Here is a 19,815-nt window from a genome sequence, read left to right on the forward strand (position 1 = left end):
GGGGAATCAAACTTTCTTAATGAATTTCCATGAAATACATCTTTACTAGTTCATATCAAGCAAACTCCTGAACTGAAGCAAACCTCTGAACTGACCCCACATAATGGGCTTTACTTCACATTGCAGAGCAGCTTCCTAGCATGACAAACTCAGTTCTTTTGGCTGGAACTACACCATAAGCTACGCCCAAGGATCGAGTAAAAAGTGTTCCAGTTCTCTATGGCCTTTTGGCGAGCAGACCATGCTAAAGCTAGTCCAAGTAAAACCCATGGAACATATTCAGTTGGAACATCAGGTCAGCAATAAATTATTCACTCCACAGAATGGTTCCCATTGCACTGCACTGCTTATTAATATAGATATAACCTTAGTGCTCTAAGTCATAGACTATAAGCCACAGACCACTGATGGTTTGCTAAATAGTCTGTTGCTAATTTGCAGCACTGTTCTGGCTTCACACACAAAATTTCCTAACTTCATGATGCTCTTTGCTGTTTTAGGTTCAATGACCTGAAACATTAAACACCTTCTCCAAAATAGTCCTGCATCCCAAGCTACAGTTGTCTATATATTTTACCCTGCACGACAGTGAAAAATATATTGGGAATTACTGCTCAAGATACCTAAAACTGGAAACAAATAAATATAGAAAGAGTAAAGGGAGCTTTAACTCTTCTAGTTTTAACGTGTCAGGTTTAATAGGTCAGAATATTTGTAAAGATCAAGAATTTACTACTTATTAGTGTCAAGACTCAATTATTGTCCTGGGAGCAGTGAGATCTTCCTTGGATCATGAAGCTGATCACCATTCCTTACTTAAAACTACCTATTAAAATACAGTCTATTCCAGTAGAGCAATTTTCAGTTTTGCTTGTGATCTACTTCATTTTTAGGTTATGAGACCTGGAATGTTTTTGTTACAAATACAGAACTAGATCATTTTCACTAAAAATTTATACTTCCTATTGGAATGTCGGACAAAAAAAAAAACCAGATTTGTATAATATCGATTGTTTGTTAAAGGTGTGTTGGGCACCAGGAAAATTAACTATGTCCCATTAAAACTGATAAAAATTGCAAAGGGTGAATTTGGGCATTCATCTGAAACTCATCTATTGTCTATTGAAGGGATTTACATTCTTTACTAATTTAAAATTGCTTTTTCTTCAAAAAAAAAGATTCCAAGGGCTAGTAATTTCATGAAAGTTCAGTGACAGGGACTGATTCCAATACCAAACTGGTTAAAAGTCATTGTTTGGGACCTATGCCAAAATAACTCTCTGATCAGTCAAAAAATATTCCTAAATATTAATTAAACCTTAACTGCAGACTTGCTGGACAAAAAATACATCAATGGTCTATTTATTTCTCAAAGCTAAAAAGATCCGTGATCATTTAGAAAACTTTTGCTGGCCCTTTCCTGAGCAATGGCATCTGTGGTTTTGCTGGAATTCAGTTTCTGAGTTGAAAAGGTGTCACCTCAAGTAATGTGATGTGTAAGAACCTGGTTACTCTTTAACAAAGACAGTTGCTATATAAAGGGCCAACTCAGTTTTCTCAAGCAGCTGCACAAACAACTGATCAGGTCTTTGTCTAGTCAGACTTCCAAATACTGGCCCTTTCTCAGTGCCAAAATGGCACTCCATAGCCTTCTACTAACTTATGGCTGATCAGGTGTTTCACTACACCTTACTGTAGTACTGCAAATTATTGTAACATCTTTAAAATCTTTGACAAGAACACCTGTGTAAGTCTCTAGGGGAAAAAACTGTTCTGAAGCTTGTTTTACAGCTCAGTTTAGTATGCAAATGCTCATAACTTCTAAACAATATATCCAACAATAAATAGACACGATTTTCTCTGGAGATGTGGGTTAGTGATATAAAATAAGTCTATAGCAATTTTCAAAGGATAATTATGGAAACTAGACATATGTTTTTTATTTGTTCAAGTTAACATGCAACCATCTGCTGACCTGGATGATACAGAATAATTCCTTTACTATTTTGGTCTGTATTGTCTGTACTTTTGCCTGTATTGTCCTAATACAGACATAGAAAACGCTAGGTAAGTCTAAAAAGCATATCACGTCCCCCTGACAAAGACACTCATTGTCAATACAAAAGCAAAAATATATCAATAAAAATATGGAAGATACTGCAAGAAAAGAATTTAACTTTCAAATCAGGTCTAACAAGAATATTTTCATGTTAAGTCAGTAGAGAATGTAATTAATGGTGGATACCACTTCCAACACTGCAAAACACAAAAGGCATCAAAATACACATACTGATTTACCCTTCTACTAACTGTACAAATAGGAAGCTACATGCAAATTCTGTAAAGTTACCATGACTTGCAAGTAGCACTGTGAAGATGCAAAGGATCACTCAAATATTTCTCACAACATTTAGGAAAAGGACATTTCTAAAGCTTTGAAGTACTCTGCAATACAAGCTTGCAACTCCACCTTCTCTTATCTGGAATTTGCATACAGAGCTCCATCACAGTCTTCACAGAATTATTTCTCATAATACTCCTCTGCACTATGGTAGAATTAGTAGACCCATTTTACAGTTGCTGAACAAGGGCATAGAACTCTCCCAAGTGACAGGTGTGTGACTCATTAAATCACTGAGAACCAAAAAGCCTGAGGAAATTCTGCAGTGTTCCTGCTAAATTTCATCTGCCCTACATAACACAAAAATTGGTTTCAATTGGTTTATACCAGGCAGAGAATGTATGACAGAGAACTGAATCCACATCCTCAAATTCCAGCTAGCATGGAAAATATATACTTATCAAATAAAGTAAGAGGCTATCGCCCTTTCCACGACGCTCATCTCATATACATAGCGCTATGTTAGTATGGCCATGTATCTACATGAATCTCTCACTTTGGTACTTGCCTGGATGGCTCCATTCATCTCATTCTTTGATCAACTCAGTACCACCTAAGAAATCTTCCTTTCTCCACCTTCCTTCTTTACACTCATTTCCTCCTTGTATCTAATCTCAGTCTCCCCTCTTTTATTTTAAAACGATGCCCCTTCGTCCTATCACTATCAAGCTGTGCAAAAAGTCAGCCTCCCTCTTGATTATAAGCTCCCTTTAAGTACTGTCAATCTTTTCATCCACCAGAAGTCCTTTTCCACGAGGCTGTTCTCAACGAATTTTTCTCCCAGCCCATACACATATCTGGGATTGTTCTGACTGAAGGGCAGCACCTTGCACTTGGCCTTGTTGAATCCTATTATGTTCACGTGGGCCCATTTTCCAAGCTTGTCCAGGTCCCTTTGGATGACATCCCTTCCTTATGCTGTACCAGCTGCACCGTTCAGCTTGGTGACACCAGCAAACTTGCTGAGAGTGCACTCAATCCCACAGCCTAGGTCACTGATAAAGATGTTGAGGAGCACCAGTCCCAAGATGGACCACTGTGGGAAACCACTTTTTACGAGCCTTCAGCTGGACACACCGCCATTGACCACAACCCTCTGGCCATGGCCATCCAAACAATTCTGTAAGATGTAGCAGTTCTAACAATAGAAACCATAACACCTTTGCAGTGGTTTCCTTCTTTGACAGATGTGACAAGACTTTGAAGATACTCCATTATTCCTATCCTGGGAGAACATTTCTTGAAATGAGCTCCAAATTGTGAAAAATAAACATGATAAATACTAGGAATGTCTTATTCTTCAGCTGCAAAAACTTTCTAGTTTTCAAAGATAAGAAAATATGTTATTTTCACTTAAACAGTTGGAAAATGGACGCTGTACTCTATTCTTAAAAAAAGAAACAACTCAGTTTTTAGCTGCTAGCAATATCCCATTTTGACCTACAGTCTATGAAAATTGCCTATATCACTACATTTGTATATTACAGATTTCAAAGGGTCAGGGTGATGGCTGCTTTTTAAGTTGCATGCTACAGAAAGCATGCATGTGTGAAAATGCAGTGTATTTTCTGATGATGACAGAAGATTATTCCGTAGCTAAGGTGCTCAAAACTACCCAGCACTATACCAAAACAAAGGAAAATGCTATGAATCTGGTTGGTACCTATCACAGAAGTATGAATAAGGCTTTAAGCTTTGAGGTTTTGAATGCATTATATTCTCCAAACATTCTATTTACTAGAGAAGGGCAATTGGTAGAAATTAGTTCACATACTACCATTAAAACAAACTTTCAGAGCAGAGTCTTCAAAAAAGAACTGCCTATTGGGAGTGGACCTTCACCCACTGAAATGTCAATCTAGGCCCAAGAGAGAGAATTATACAGGACCATAGCTGTACAAAGATTATGTTAAGAATTTAACAGTATAGATTACTTTCTTTCAAGAGTTTGGAGACGACCTCTGACACTACTTAATTCACTAGCACCAAATACATATCTACCATTCAGTATTCAAATGATCTTCATACTCAGTATTTCACGAACTCAGAACATTACAAATTCAGATATGAAAAATGTTCAGTTCTTTTGTATCATTGAACCAAGAGATTTCTTCCAGGTGTACAGCCAGCTTCAACCAAGATCATGGATGCATGTAGAAGTGACGTTTTAAAAGAATAATATTCCTTACAATAAAGAGTATTCTTGTACCTTAAATTAGTCTTGTGCTTTAGTACATTGTTGAACAGTGATTTAATGTACTCACATATACTGCTTGCTATTTTCATTAGTACTCAGTATTGGGTAGTTATGCTTATGTTTTCATATTATCTCAGCTCTAATTAAAAAAATTTAAATAGAATTATGTTTTACAGTCACATGTCAAAGGAGGTATTTTACAATGTATCTCTTTAATAAGATTTTGGTTAAAGTTGTTATTAAGTAGTTACAAAGTACCCATTAAACTCTAAGGAAATTTTTTGAAAATATCCTCCTATGGATCTGTACGTCTTCTACCCACAAATTCTACAGTAAAATAATTCTGTAGTAAAATAGAAAAAAGGAAAATTCATCCTGTGAGGTAATTCCAACCATATTTTTTTTTAACTTGGTACTCAGCAGCTTGACATTAAATTATTTCATCATGTCTGTCCTATTTTCAGTCATGAATACATGAATTACTAACCACATCTTAATGGCACTGACAGTATCTCTCTTCCTTCTTTGTTTTCTTTTAGTTAGGACTACTTTATTAGGAGCTTTATTCATCTATTTGTTTCTTTGTTTGCTCATTTCAACATCATTAGAATGAGAAAATATCAAATTATTTGCAGCGTATTTGCATAGATATTCCAAAGGTCTATAAACAAAATTAATCAGACAGATTTTTTAAAAATATCTACATATCTACAATTAACCTCATTGACTGATACCGACTACATTAAAGTGCTTTCAGACCTAATGGATCTATACAGCCTTGAAAACACTATGTAATGCAGGAAAAAATTCCAGATCTGCAACCTGTGGAACACAGAATACATTCAGATTTTAGTGGGTTTGGGGAATACTCAGTACTTTTCAAAAATAATCTGAATTTCATGGTATCATGTACACAGGAGTAGTTTTAGTTTGGAGGTATGGTGTTACAACCTACAAAATGATAACGCTCAGACAACTAATGTAAAGACAGTACATCAAACCCTCAGAAAAAAAAAAGAATTTATATTGATCACTGAGATCTTAGCAAGAATGAGATGATGAAATTCTTTGTTCCTTTGTCTTTCCACCAGAAGCGCTCTTTACATTTCTGAAACAACACTCTCAGGAATTTTGCTCATTCGCATAAAGTGGGGAAAATAGTAATTTACAATAGATAAAATCCAGGTAACCTCTATACAGTCCACATTTAGACATAAAAAGCCGTACATACAGTTAGTCATTTGAAGAATACCTTAGAAATCCAGGAGTATATGCAGATGCTGGATCACATTTAAAAAAAATAAAAATTTAAAAGGTGAAAATTAAATAATATAAAATAAAAATTGAAAAGTTAGAATTAAGTTTTATGACAAGTGGCCAACGATTCACAGATGAACAGCACTGGCAAAAGAGACAGTCCCTTTGGGAAAAAAAGCTGCGTTTGTTCTGTGAATTTATGGAAGAGGAGAGAGGAGAGGCCACTGTGTTGAACCTCATATACATATGAACATATTCAGAATCCAGCATGTGCAGAAATTGAAAATTTTATTGTTTTTGTGTTGAGTGTATATACTGTACAGCTAGCTTTTGCTCTGCAGAGTGATGAGAATACTGGGAATGAGTAAATGGTATGATTTAAATTTGGACATAGCTCCCCAGAATCTGCTGAATCCATCCAGAGTCAACTAACAGGAGAACATCACTATTCAGTGTTCTGGGTCCATCTGTTGGCAATATCATGATGGAAACAGCTTTTTAATTGCTATTTTCAATAAGCTATAAAACAACAGCTTGTTCCAACTCTATTCCAATACCTTTCTGTTTGCTTGCCACCTACTATAAAAAACAGCTTAGAGGAAAGGAGACATTTTAGTACTGTACTGATGTGGGGTGGGAGGGACAGAGAGACTACGGAAACAAACAAAACTAGAAATAACTATAAAAAGAGAAAAGAAGAAGAAGCTGTTATTTTAGACCCCCTGCAATCTAGATTTAAACCAGGATGTGGAACCCAAACTACTTCATTGTCACAGAGGAACAATCTGCACCAGTCTGTGGTTAGAATTATTGTGCATTGACAGCGTCAGCCACAGGAAGCTAATGACTCCTCAGAGAGGAATGGCAGGTACACATAGCAATTACCTTTAATTTTATGAACTGTATGCTCCAATGAGCGCTGAAAGGAGGTTCCACTTCCACCACTGTAACATGTACACTTGTGCAGCACCAAAGCAATCAACTCTATATAATTCTTATCAAAGTACCACATATCCATCAGCTTTCTTCTCACAGAAGTGGCAGCAACGTACTGATCATGCAAAGCCTAGATCCACTAGCATTAAAGTGGCCCAGCAGCAGAGATCAGATCAGTGATGAAGATGCATTTGAACCCAGTACTGGGTAGGAGATGAATAGAAGTTATTTTTTTTAAAGATTCACACCAATCAGGAGCTAGTTGGCAGAGCTCAATTTGGCAGATCTTTTTAATAAGGGTACTAATTAGGGTACCCTGAGATCTCTTCTGACTGACCTATGTTGTTATATGATCTTGTGATTCTAAAATAAACTCTTCCAAGCAGGTTATTACCACACTACCAAATCAAGTTATAAGTTTTACTAATTTCAAAGACAGCTCATAGATGAGGCCCTGGATATGCAAGAGAAATGTTAAAAATTCCAAATTAAGATGTATGGACAGCTTCTCTTTTACCTTAACACAAAAGAAAATGCTATCACACTGCAGTAAGGAGAATTTTGTTACAGTATGATCTCACTAGGGACCACAGGGTATAAAAAAATGTCACCATTCTTCTGTTTCAAATGTGTGTCCCTCTGACCTGCTTTTCTTAAAATGCTCTACTTCTTAAAGACCTACAAGGTGGCACCGTGGTATCAGTGTGCTAAAGCATGCTGTTTACCAATATTTTAAAATGTTTATAGTCATGACGCATGAAAGTTGAGAAACAATACAACATAAGAAAGTAGGAAAACTCAAGAATGTATAAAGTATACGGGATCATGTGAATAGAGAGAAGAAAACCTGAAAAGGTAATATGCCATTAATTCTGAAAAAAACAGAACATAACCTTGGAAGAAAACCAAAGGTACATAAAAATAGAGAATATTACATAAAGATTTAATTGATTAATGCTATAAGAATTATTTACTAATAGATATGTACAATGCTGAACTCATTCATAAAACATTCTCTATTCTCCTGTTATCAAAACTGCTTCCTAAGTACAGAAATACTTTGTATTCTGCTTATCTATCTTTGATCTATAAATATGTGTTTAGTGACAACATCCTCCTAGAATACGTGCATCATGACATATCCTGCTTTTATAATGAAAAATACAACTAAGAGGATGCTTATGGTGATCACCTACCTGAGGACGTATAACTTTTACTATGTTTTTAAGAGCAGTGTCTGGTGATGGAGGAGAGCAGTCTGGTGTTGGGCCTGTAGAGCTGTTTCTATGGCTACCAGATCCTGGTGCAGTAATTGCTACCTGAGGTGCATTATCTGTGAATAAAAATAGAATGTATGTGAACTTAACGATACTTCATACATTTTCAAATAAAAAATTACTTTTAAAAGAAAGTGTTGCTCAAAACACTATTTCAACTTCCAAAAACTACTGAAATATAAATGTGTTTGGTAAGGAATGTATTGTATATCTCTGTTGATTTTTTCAGTACGTACATTTATTCCATGTTAAGTCAGAATACAGCATACAAAACCCTCCACAAATATTTTACATTCATTACCCTGAATTACTAATTGTGAATCCAAGTGCTATCAAGTGACCTTGAAAGGGGGCTTTTTGATGCAATTCATATCTTGTCCTGGTAATTCCTGACATATAAGACACAGTTCAACAAATTATAGAAACACGTACTTGACTTAGAGCATGCCAACAGCCATCAGTCACAACTTTCCTGAACACCATGAGGAACATAATTGATCAGCAAGGACGAGTTATACAGAAATGTGCTCAACTTCTCAGATGAAATCCACATCCTTCCTAGAGCTGTGCACCACAGTCTGACTTTCTAGCAGGATCTCATCCAGATAACCTATGCCTGGCTTGGAAATATCTACGTACATGCAGGTACATGAGGAACAGATGTTCAGAAATATTTTGTGATGCTATTATCACTTTAGGCACAGTGAAGAACCATTAAAGTAACTTAGAATATCATTCTTACAGATAGAACGATGTAAAGTCAAGTCAGTGAAAAACATTTCAGAGCATAGACACAACTTCCCAGCTGTGATGGTAACCAAGCACCATAATGACTTAGCAGGAGGCCAAAAGCTCCACATTACTTCATGCTTTTAGAACTCTATTATTAAAGCTACGGTTTAACTCATGTTCTGAAATTTTTCCGCTGAGAGTGCGCATTCATGGTGGTCTTTATGAGCTTGTGATTTTATTGAGTACTTTTCTTTCTGGGTCACAAAGACATGTCACCTCAACATGCTATAACATCTGAAGTTCGACTTTATTTCGATTACATTCAAATCTCATATACGAGAGCCTACAGGGCTCACATATGAAAGCCTATTTATTTGCAACTGAGATGGACTGTCAACCCATCCCTTCACTTTGTGGGCAAATCCACACCAAATATAGACAAATTTCAAGCAAACAAAAGCAGCTCCAGTGCCATGAACTAAAGAATTTTTTATAAGGATTTGATGAGAAGACACCCCAACAAGGTCTTGCTATACTCTAGAAATCTCATAGTGAGGATGAATGTTAAATAGGAGTGATAGGAGACACAAAACAACAGATTACGGTACTGCCAAGACACACAAGTGTCATCTAGGAAGCTAAGAAATAATTCAAGAGGGATAAATGTTCCACATGATTCTGGCTAAGTGTATTTACTGTAGTTAGGTAGTTAGTTACTGGTATGAGAAGCGAACAGAAAGACTGGCAAATAGCTGAACCTACAAAGCACCTTCCTGGTATTTTAGCTATCCATGGGTTTCTGTCACTGCTCTTTCACTGTGAAGCCTGTGTGGCTATGCTTAAGCACAGCTGCCCTTTAGCTATTCATCACATGAATGCCTTAAAGTGAAATCAGGCAGTCCTGCAGCCAGGGGAAGTGTCTTGAGGATGCTTCTCTCTAAAGCCAGACGGTTACAAAAACAGACTGATGTTGATGATAAAGAATAGTTTTTGGCCCACCTTTTCACTCTGTTTTAAACCCTGGACAACAGTCACTTCAGCTTTGTTTACTCACTTTTTAAATATGCAGCAGAGGTAACAGAGGTCTTGTATGAACAAGATTTTCATTTTTCCACAGGGATCTGAAGCTTTTTCTTGATCCTGTTCAGTGACAGGCACTAAAGGCCAGTCTTACTACAGACCTACCTGAGAAGCATGGAACTGACTAGAAGTGAAATTCTTGGAATGAAGATTTACTGGAAGATATTCATGAGGGGAGACAGGGCTGTTATACGTCTGTCTAGATAAAGCTGAGAAAGAAGTTCTTCAGCTACAGTGTATGCATAAATATACATAATATTCAGCACTCTCAAAAAAGAGTTGTTACAGTCTTTCCTTCGTAGGGAAATAAAGTGGCAGTATAAAAAAGGATCAGGCTTTTAGAATCTTAAAAAAAAAAAAAAGGCTTAAAAAAATACAATCAATCTTTTTTCTTTAAAATAAACATCCTAGAAAAAAATTCCAGCTGCTCAATATTTCATGCCTTCAGTCCTCCCTCAAGGGAATAAAGCATTTGACATGTAATGGTTTCTTGTAAACAATTTCTTTATTGTGGACAGCTGTTTATTTTCACAGTAGGATCTTCCCATTAGGCAACCAATAATGATTTACTACCTAGGCCTGTTTCATCAGACAGAGAATCTCACCATCAAATTAGCAACTGAAATCAGTTTAGGGGACTTTTCCTGTTACATACACAGTACTCACCATTTCATTACAAATAAGCTGAAATATATTCTCTTTTGTAATTAAATAATATAGTAATTATCTTTTCATATATATATATATTTTTTTTTGCTGGTGAGAAAACTAAAGTAATCGTTGTTTTTTTTTTTCCTTTAGGTAACCATAACTATATCACTGGAAGTTTCAGTGCATCCTTTTATCACATAAAGAATTTACCTACCAAATTTACCGAAGGAAGATTATCTACTGTACTGAGTTTCTGACAGGTGCTATAGACTGGGCCAAAATGCTGGCAGGGCTGTCATTCTCTTCTAGTCTCAGCCTCAAGTTACAATAAGTGAAGAGATGTTTCTGTGCAAGTCAGATAACACCAGGTTCCAGGGATCATCTGGCAGCTAAAATTACTCAAGTTCAGTATGTTCTAATAATATTCTTTCCTGCCTCTATCATACATGACAAACTGACACAAGGATCGTGTTACTGCAGCCAATTGTGATTTTAAAAAATAGTTACTAAAGGCAAAGAAAAAAAATAGGGAAAGGAAAACACACCATTTATTTTTTCTATGTTCAGAAGAACCAAAATAATTTGGCAGACAAGGTTTTAAAAGACAGAAAGTATTACTATGCAGTCATGATCAAATTTACCAGCATCTCATGGATGTACTAAAAAGATGGTTATTCTTAGATTTCTCATAGGATTAGACAGGTTTCCACATCTCAAAATTTAGTTCACTACTTCTCCCAATTTTTGAAGTCTTTACAGACAGGTAACTAGTATATACAGCAGTGGTCACACTCATGCTTCACAGAAAAGAGATAGAACATCTCTATTCTTGTCTCACTAGTCTTTTCCTTACACATCAAAAGATGACAACTGATGATATAATTGCTTGGAAGTTGAACATCACATTGTTCCTACCATTATTTAAAACAATCTTCTTACATTCAAGCTACACTAATATTATTTCAAATAGAGATACACCCTTTGATTATATATAGGTGGATTGATTTCATTTACAGAAAACATGAATATTGAACCAACTCCACCAAATCCAGAAATTCAGATCAGCTTTTTACTGGTCTATTTCTGTTATCTCATATTTCACCAACAGTTATTGTACATATTCTTTGAGAAAAAAAAAAAAGCTAAGAAGAAATCAAATAGCATTGAAAAAGAACAAGTTTATGTAATTGGCTTTTTGAAATTTATAAGGATAAAAGTTTTTAAGTAATTTGGTATGGAATATATTTATTTTTCACAACATCTATTCATGAGGGTGATAAGGAAGGAAGGAAGCAGCAAGAGAAACACTTCACAAAATCTCTTTTTCACTACACTGTCACATGTAATAAAATTCTGAACAAAGACATTTTTTGTTCTACAAGGGCTGATCCAAAAATAATACCTGCCATTTAATTATGTTGACACATTATGTCAGCGCAGATGTTGGTGATATGGAAGTAGATGTTGAACCTTCCCACCAGTTTTCCATTACATTTTGTTGTCATGCGACAGATGGCAGCAGAGGGGCAGACTGACAGAATGGTGTCTGATATGGAAGTGTATATGAAGCAAAGGTACATCACTGAATTCCTCCATGACGAAAAAATTGCTCCCACTGACATTCATTGATGCTTGCTGAACAGTTATGGAGACCAAACAGTGGACGTGAGCACAGTGAGGTGGTGGGTGGTCCGTTTCAGCAGTGGGGACAGTGGCGTGAAAGACAAGCCACGTGCCAGATGGCCATGCATATCTGTCACACCACGAAATGAGGAGTATCTCAATCTGCTCATGTGAATGAATCTGCAGATTACGACAATGGAACTGTGTACAGAGCTGAATACTGGCTTCAATGCACTGGAAATGATGGTGGCAACATTGGAATATGACAAAGTTTGTGTCAAGTGGGTCCCACAAATGCTCACACTAGAACAGAAAGAGCACTGTATGCAAGTTTGTCAGGACCAGTTGAACCAATGAGGCTGAAGGTGACAGTTTCCTGGATCACATCATTATTGGTGACGAGACATGGTGTCACCACTACCAGCCAGAGTCAAAATGGCAGTCCATGAAGTGGCAACATGTGAATTCCCCATCAAATAAAAAGTTTAAGACACATCCCTCAGTGGGTAAAGTGATGTGCGTTGTCTTTTGGGATAGGAAAGGGGTGATCTTTCTGGATTTCCTGGAGCTCAGACAAATCATGTGACATTTAACCATCATGACACTAACTAAACTGAAGGCTCAAACTTCCAGAGTCAGGTGAAAGAAGAAGAAAACTTTTCACTTGCAACATGATAATGCCAGGCCCCATGCTAGTCTGAAGACAATGGAGCACATTGCCAATCTTGGCTTGACTACCACACCCATTGTAGAGTCTGGATTTGGGGCCTTCTGACTTTCACCTTTTTAAGCTGATGAAAGACTGTATGGGCAACATTTTTCTCGCAAAGATGACCTCAAAGCAGCTGTGAAACAGTGTGTCACCTCTGCTGGTGCAGATTTTTACAAGCGAGGCATGCATGCTCATGTTCATCACTGGCATAAATGCATATCTAACAGTGGTAGCTATACTGAAAAATAGCATTTTGTAGCTGAGAATTTGTTCTATTAGACAGTGCTATTGTGCTCTTTGTATCTGTTGTAGTTTCCATATAAATAAATACGACGCATTATTTCTGGAGCAACTATGTAGTCTTGTTCATAACACTATTTTTAATTGTGAAGGCTCATTATAATCATATCTAATACAAAAGATATTACATAAGAATTAACACCATAACCAATCTTTACATAGAAATAAAAGTTGGTCTGCCATTGCTGACATTACAAATACTCAGTGATTCATTTGCAATGCAGTCTTTCAGTAAAAGAATTTCTGAATAAAATGAAAACTTCATTATATACTGCGTTATACATGTCTATCTAGTAAGACTGATTTTTGAAAAAGAAATTCAGGGCCTAATGTTAAATTTCTGAGCTTATATATTGGTAACTAAATTGCTTTCCAATGAAATGGCAGTAATTTTTTTCTCAAAGCTCTGAGCCAATCAGAAACTGAACTTTAGATTCATATGATGGGATTTCTCTAAATACAGCTACAATTCAGTAGAATTCCTCTTTAAATCAATGAAAACCATTTAATGTAGATTAGAATTTAGGATATATTCCATATATAGATATATATACTGAAGAAATATTGGGCCAGAGGAACACGGAAACAAGAACAAGGATCACTCCACTGATAATACTGAGAAAGTATGCTTTAGTTCTAAAGTCTAGAAAGCTACCTCATACACTTATTTTCTATGCAGGGCAAGATTCAATTGCTAAAGCAAAGTTAACAATGGAATTTCAATAGCATCAGCTCAGGTCACCCAAATGTATTTCAAATGTCAATGAACAGTTAATGTGTTGACAACTGAATCAACAACCAGAACTGTATGAGATAAGTCCCAGCTCCATACTCCTACTAACTATAACCATTGTTTCCTAAAAGTCATCATGGAAATAAGAGTTAATTTGTTTGTAGGATTATGTAAAAGATTACTGAAAGTTTTTTTTTTCCTTTTTTTTTTTTTTCTGAAGCTTATGGGATAACAGGTCAATAAAAGAGGTGAGTGCAAGTAGCTTCTATTATCATCTTTTAGTATACTGTAAGAACAAACTCTGAAGCTGCAACAAGGGAGGTTCAGGCTAGATATCAGGAAAAGGTTCTTCACCAAGAGAGGGGTCAGGCACTGGAACAGCCTCCCCAGGGAAGTGGTCATGGAATTAAGTTTGCCAGAGATCAAGAAGCATCTGGACAATGGTTTCAGCCATATAGTCCAATTTTTAGGTGGTCCTGTGTGGAGTCAGGAGTCATACTCAATGATCATTATGGGTTATCATTATCACTATTAAGAGGTCAGACAAAATCACAAAAATATCATCTGTTTAACTGAAACTGTCAAGAAAGCACGCACTGGGAACTTTGCCTTTTAGTGTGTTGTGTGACATCAGTAGTCCATTAGTGGATGATTGACTTCTGTCACATGGTACGTTAAACACAGAAAAATGCCTTTATGGATGGGAATAGATCATGCCACCACGTTCAACATATCTGTTTCATCCAAATTTCCACTCCGCTATCCAAGTACCATGAGGAAAAATTGTTCCATATAACTATCAGGCAGATACCAGGATACCAGTACCGCCTAGAACAACTCCTATCATGTCTCAGCAAACAAAATATCTGTCATCCCATATCCCAGAAATATGGTTATAATTAGATTTCCACTCAGAAATAAATCTTCATAACGGAACGCACACTTTATCAGTAGTTTTCCACTGTCACTGAAGGAATACACTAGTTTCCTTTTCAAAACCTACAATAACATCTATATTAACTATTACATTTGCTATGTCTACCATTTAGTGCAATGGAAATGGATCATCATATCAAAGCAGTCAATCCCAATGACACTCCATTTAGAGTACTGTGGATTTGAAATTTTAGGACTAGATGTCATGTTATTTATTCTACGAAATAATCCCCACCTCACAGCTTCTAGAAGAATCTATCATTTTTTCAGATCTCTAAGACTCTGTTACAAGCTAGAACACTTCAGAGGACTATTGCAAACGGAGCTTCAAATCAAAAGAAAGTCTAGCCTATGTACACCAAAACCAGCAATGAATAGCAACTGGGAACTATCAAGGTAATTATTTAAGATTCACACAAAGAGCTTTCAATCACAATGCAAACACATACTCACACTATTTGATTTCCATATCTCAATTATTTGTAGAGTCACTTAGATACTATATGTTTAAACTAACAATTTGCTGAAAAAACAGAAGGAATATATATTTAACTTCAGGGTTGTAGAGCAGTAATAATCTAGAACTACATATGCTCCACATGTAACAATATATACACATACGTGCATATATGTATACTAAATTCTAAAACTCCTAAAGATGTAATACTAGACACAAACAAAATAACATGCAAAGCTTAATCAATATGACCTTTTATAGCTTTAGAATATAATACTCATTATAACGCTGGATAAATTTTTACACTGGCACTCCAGGAGAAAGAAAGGGGTGGAAAATTAATATGCACATGCTCACATAAAGACGGATGCACTGCCACATATATCTAATGACAACAACCTCAAAGGCTAATTGAGCCATTGAGACTATATACATTACTAGTAAATAACTTCCTTTTATTCCCCAGGCATTACCCAGTGTAGATGATTCCACATATTGCTCCAAATGTGAAGGTGGGCCAATACTCCACACCTGTTTTGGATACTTCATCTTGGGATAAAGCAAAAATATAAATAAAGCTCCAAATGGCTTGATGTTGTAAGGGATCAAAATGCTTTTCTGTGTGATCTCAGGAAAATCTAAGGTTGATCAGTTGCAGCAGATTCAATTTGCTGGCTGATTAGAAAACCATTAGAAAAGCATTAATGTCTACAATCTTTTATCTGTCTTTAGAAAATATACAGTAGGAAATTTTTTGAATGCCTTTGTCTGTACAAGTTATAGGTCTTCTTAACACCAATGTGTTGTATGGAGGCATAAAACTCTGAAAAGAAACAGATAAATAATCTCTCTCAGAGAGAAATCAGTCATAACTTCAAAAGAAATCTTGGAAGATTATAAAAGGAGATAAATAGGAAATGGTACTGTTTGTGTAAGATCAGTCACCAGTAGCCAAATTTAAGTGTCTCCTTGCAGAGGTAATGGCCACCAGTTTCACTGACTGGTTGAGAATCAAACAACATCGCTCCTCATTATGGATATAAGAGACTTTAGTGTTCCTCAGTAATAGGATCTCTTCTAAGTGGGAATTATCATTGAGTTATTTAAAAAAATTCATAACTGGAATGAAAGAACACTTGTCAATTATAAACTCACTGGAGTGACAGACAAAGCAGTATTTTCTCATTCCAGCAATAATAAAAGATAGGGAAGCTTTATCAGGAATATAGGAACATGCTGAGGAGAAGACTAAGAAACTTGCCCAGACTATGCCTCAAGGAAACTTTCCTACTGTTGCTAAGCTTTCTCTAATAGGAAGAGAGAAACCTAGGCTCACTTCAAGAATCATACGCATCCTGTTCTGTGGGATTAAATAGAATTTGGGCACAGTGATCTTACTGAGTCCTTACAAAGGGCTCACTTAAACTTAGTTAACTCACTCTAAGAGACAGCAAGGAGAGCCAGCCCATTACCCAAGAACATGCCCACAGACAGATTTCAGTGCCAGTTCTAAAACAATATATCAGAACATGTTGCATGAAGTCAGCACTACTTAGGCTCTGCTCATTCTTGTGGGACAATCTGGGCTGCTGGGTTCCACCAGTAGAAAACGTACAAGGCAGGAGTCCACAACAAGAAGTAGGAAGAAAATAACTCAGACTGAAAACTGAAAAGAGTAAGACAAGAAGAGTAAGAGTAAGAGTAAGAAGAAATAGTAGGAATTCCTCTATTTGTTAGAGAACTGCCAAGTATAAGATTTCTTGGACAGCATGTGAGATAAAAATGTAATGTCTCCTGCAAGATCCAGATCTTGCAGAGATTCACAGGAATTGCATAAAGTAAATTAAGCCAGGCTGCAGTTCAAGGAGAAAACCTGGAAAAAATGTAGTAAATCTACAATTTCATCAGAAGAAGAACAAAGGCATGCATGTTCTAAAGTCCCCAATTTGAGGAACTAGGCAATTTCCATAGTATAGTATTTAACTTCAAAATTGTTTTAACTTGATTACAGCCCCAAAGCAATTTGCTCCTAGATAACTATTTAACATGGCACAAATCTAGGAATTACAGATAAGGACAAGCATGTATTTCAGGATTTCAGGGAATGAACATTACAGAAGAAATTTCAAAAGGGCAGATGGAATATGGAACAATAGAGTCAGTAGGTAGGTAAACGGGATACATACGGAGAACAGTTGGACTAAGCTGTTTGAATTTGCTCTTTTGAATTTGTTTCCTGAACACTTAAACCTGAATAACCATTGTTCTGAGTAGGATTGTAAATATATATCTGCAACTGTCTTGTTGAAAGCACTTGAAGCTATAACTGGTCCAATCTTGGATGTGGCAGCTATTTCAGGATAGTGTTTGGAATTAATTACCAGTGAAGTGCATTCCAGTGGCAACAGGGAGTCTGCTTAGTTGTTTCTGTATCATCCACAAGAGCTGGGTATGACTATTGTCAACTTCTTATTTCCTCTAATCACCCACCTGCACAAATAGATTTTGGAACAGCTTCAAGCTTCTCTAACTCTTGTAATACCAGGCAACTGTCTGGAAAAATATCTCCCATTAAATGCTAATGAGAGATGATGGGTGACTTCCACCACTTCCTGAGTAATCTTTTGAGACTGACTCTGCAAGCTATTGATGTCTAATTGAGCATTCAAAAACAATGCTACACAGTAGTTATATACTTTTTTTTTTCTGAAATGTTGTTGTTGTTGGCTGCCTTCACATGTTTAAAAGGTTCATAGTGAAATGCTGCAAGGTTTAAAAAGATATTTAATAGATGTCTACATTTGTTATTTCTCAGCATGTAGTCTTGTTTCTGGAAGTTCAGTGGAAACCACAAGGCATGGGTACAGGTGCCAAGATATTTTTATTTATTTCAATTATTCACTAAAAAAACAGTAGTCTCATAAAACAAAGCATCATGATGCCCCCAGATAATGATACATAATAGGAACCTTCAGGCTTATTTTTAAGTTTATCTCATCAGCGAGATGCCACTGAATGCTATCACATGTATGCCTTAGCATTTCACAAGGCTTGTTCTGTAAACCAAAGAGAACATCAAAACTGTGCCATGTAGAGAAAGCATTCTACTATTGCAAACGCTATAGCCAACAGCTGAATTAGGCTACATTTTCCCCAAACTATAAACTGCAAATGTGATCAGAGTTAGTACTCTCAAATCACTTAAGTAATACTGATGCTAGCAATACTCCCCAGGGATCAAGTTCAATTAATAAATAATTTAATCAGCTCTGAAGATAAGCTGCCCAAAATGCATCTATCTTTAATTGCAAGGAAATGTAAAGTATAGACAAAATTGTATTTTCATAAGCTTCATCTCTTCTGAAGTATCAATTAGTAAAGCTCTCTAATAAAATATTGAAGTAATAAAGATAACCAGATGTTTAAAGGCCAAAAAGCTAGGATTATATTTTGAAATGTTTCAATATCCAAATATTCATATTCAAAGTTAGTAAATTTTTGGGTGACTCTCGCTCAGTCTGGGATTCTCTCTCACTCTCACTTTGGCTCAGCTCACACTCTGAAAATCTTACACAATGTGTACTTAAGGTATTTTGTACCTAATTAGAAATGTATATTTTATCCAGCATAAGATAAGTGGTTAAGATGGTTAAGCACAAAGAAACTATCTAGCAGGTAGTGTGCACTACTGATACAGTCTGAATTCAAAGAGTCTTAAAAGTCTCTAATATTAATTTTGCAAGTAGAATGGAAATATCTGTACCAGAGTGGATTATTTATCTAGTCCAATATGTTGCCCTGACAATGTCCATATGATTTGAGAAAGATAAAAGAAATACTGTGGATAAGTTTGGAATAATACAATTGGATTTCCAAGCATAAAGAGCTAATTTGTTGAGGGAAAAAAAGGCTTGATCCTACTTTTCATTTCCAAAGCAGCTTTTTTTTTTTTTTTTTTTTTAACAATGGACACCCCAAAACTGTTTTGTCATATTTTATCTTCAATTATATTTATCATTTGTTTCTGAAACATACTAAATTTCTACCCTTCTCATTAGTATTAATATTCCCACAATAACTTACTTTTTATGAGCTGAAATTTAGGTGAAATTAAAACTCACATTACAAATCACATAGCTTTATTAAGCCTACCTTCCAAACCAAGTAAGATTTACTTAACTTTTGCTTTGAGTGTTCCGAGTCATCTGTACAATTCAACACATTCAATACAGTTAGTCTTACAGTGTGTAATTTGTCTCACTGGTTTTCTCTTCTTCGTTTGGCTTTAGATTCTCCAAGAAGCTGTTAGGCTTGCAGATTTCTTAAAATTCTTTCTATCGAATTTTCCCAATTAGTGCAGCTTGTTATATTCCTTATAGAAACCATAGTTGTTCAGGAGTTTGGATACGTCCTTGGGATTTTTAAGAGCTTGTTATGGTTTTGTGATTTTTTTTGTTGTCGGTATTCCACATCATTACATCATGTAAGGTACGGGCAGTTAAAGGGTTAATTCCCCGGTTACT

The 19,815-nt window shown here is 36.0% G+C and overlaps 1 protein-coding gene across 2 annotated transcripts in view; it reads right to left on the bottom strand.

Moving 5' to 3' along the window:
• ANKS1B (ankyrin repeat and sterile alpha motif domain containing 1B) overlaps positions 1-19,815 on the bottom strand; it is a 433,433-nt gene that overhangs the window by 267,516 nt on the left and 146,102 nt on the right. For both annotated transcript variants that reach the window (XM_021408341.1, XM_021408420.1), the window contains exon 11: positions 7,988-8,124. In XM_021408341.1, coding sequence (XP_021264016.1) covers positions 7,988-8,124 — 137 coding nt within the window. The remainder of the gene's footprint in view (positions 1-7,987; positions 8,125-19,815) is intronic.

This window comes from Numida meleagris, chromosome 1 (assembly GCF_002078875.1).
Source record: "Numida meleagris isolate 19003 breed g44 Domestic line chromosome 1, NumMel1.0, whole genome shotgun sequence".
Classification (NCBI taxonomy): Eukaryota; Metazoa; Chordata; class Aves; order Galliformes; family Numididae; genus Numida; species Numida meleagris.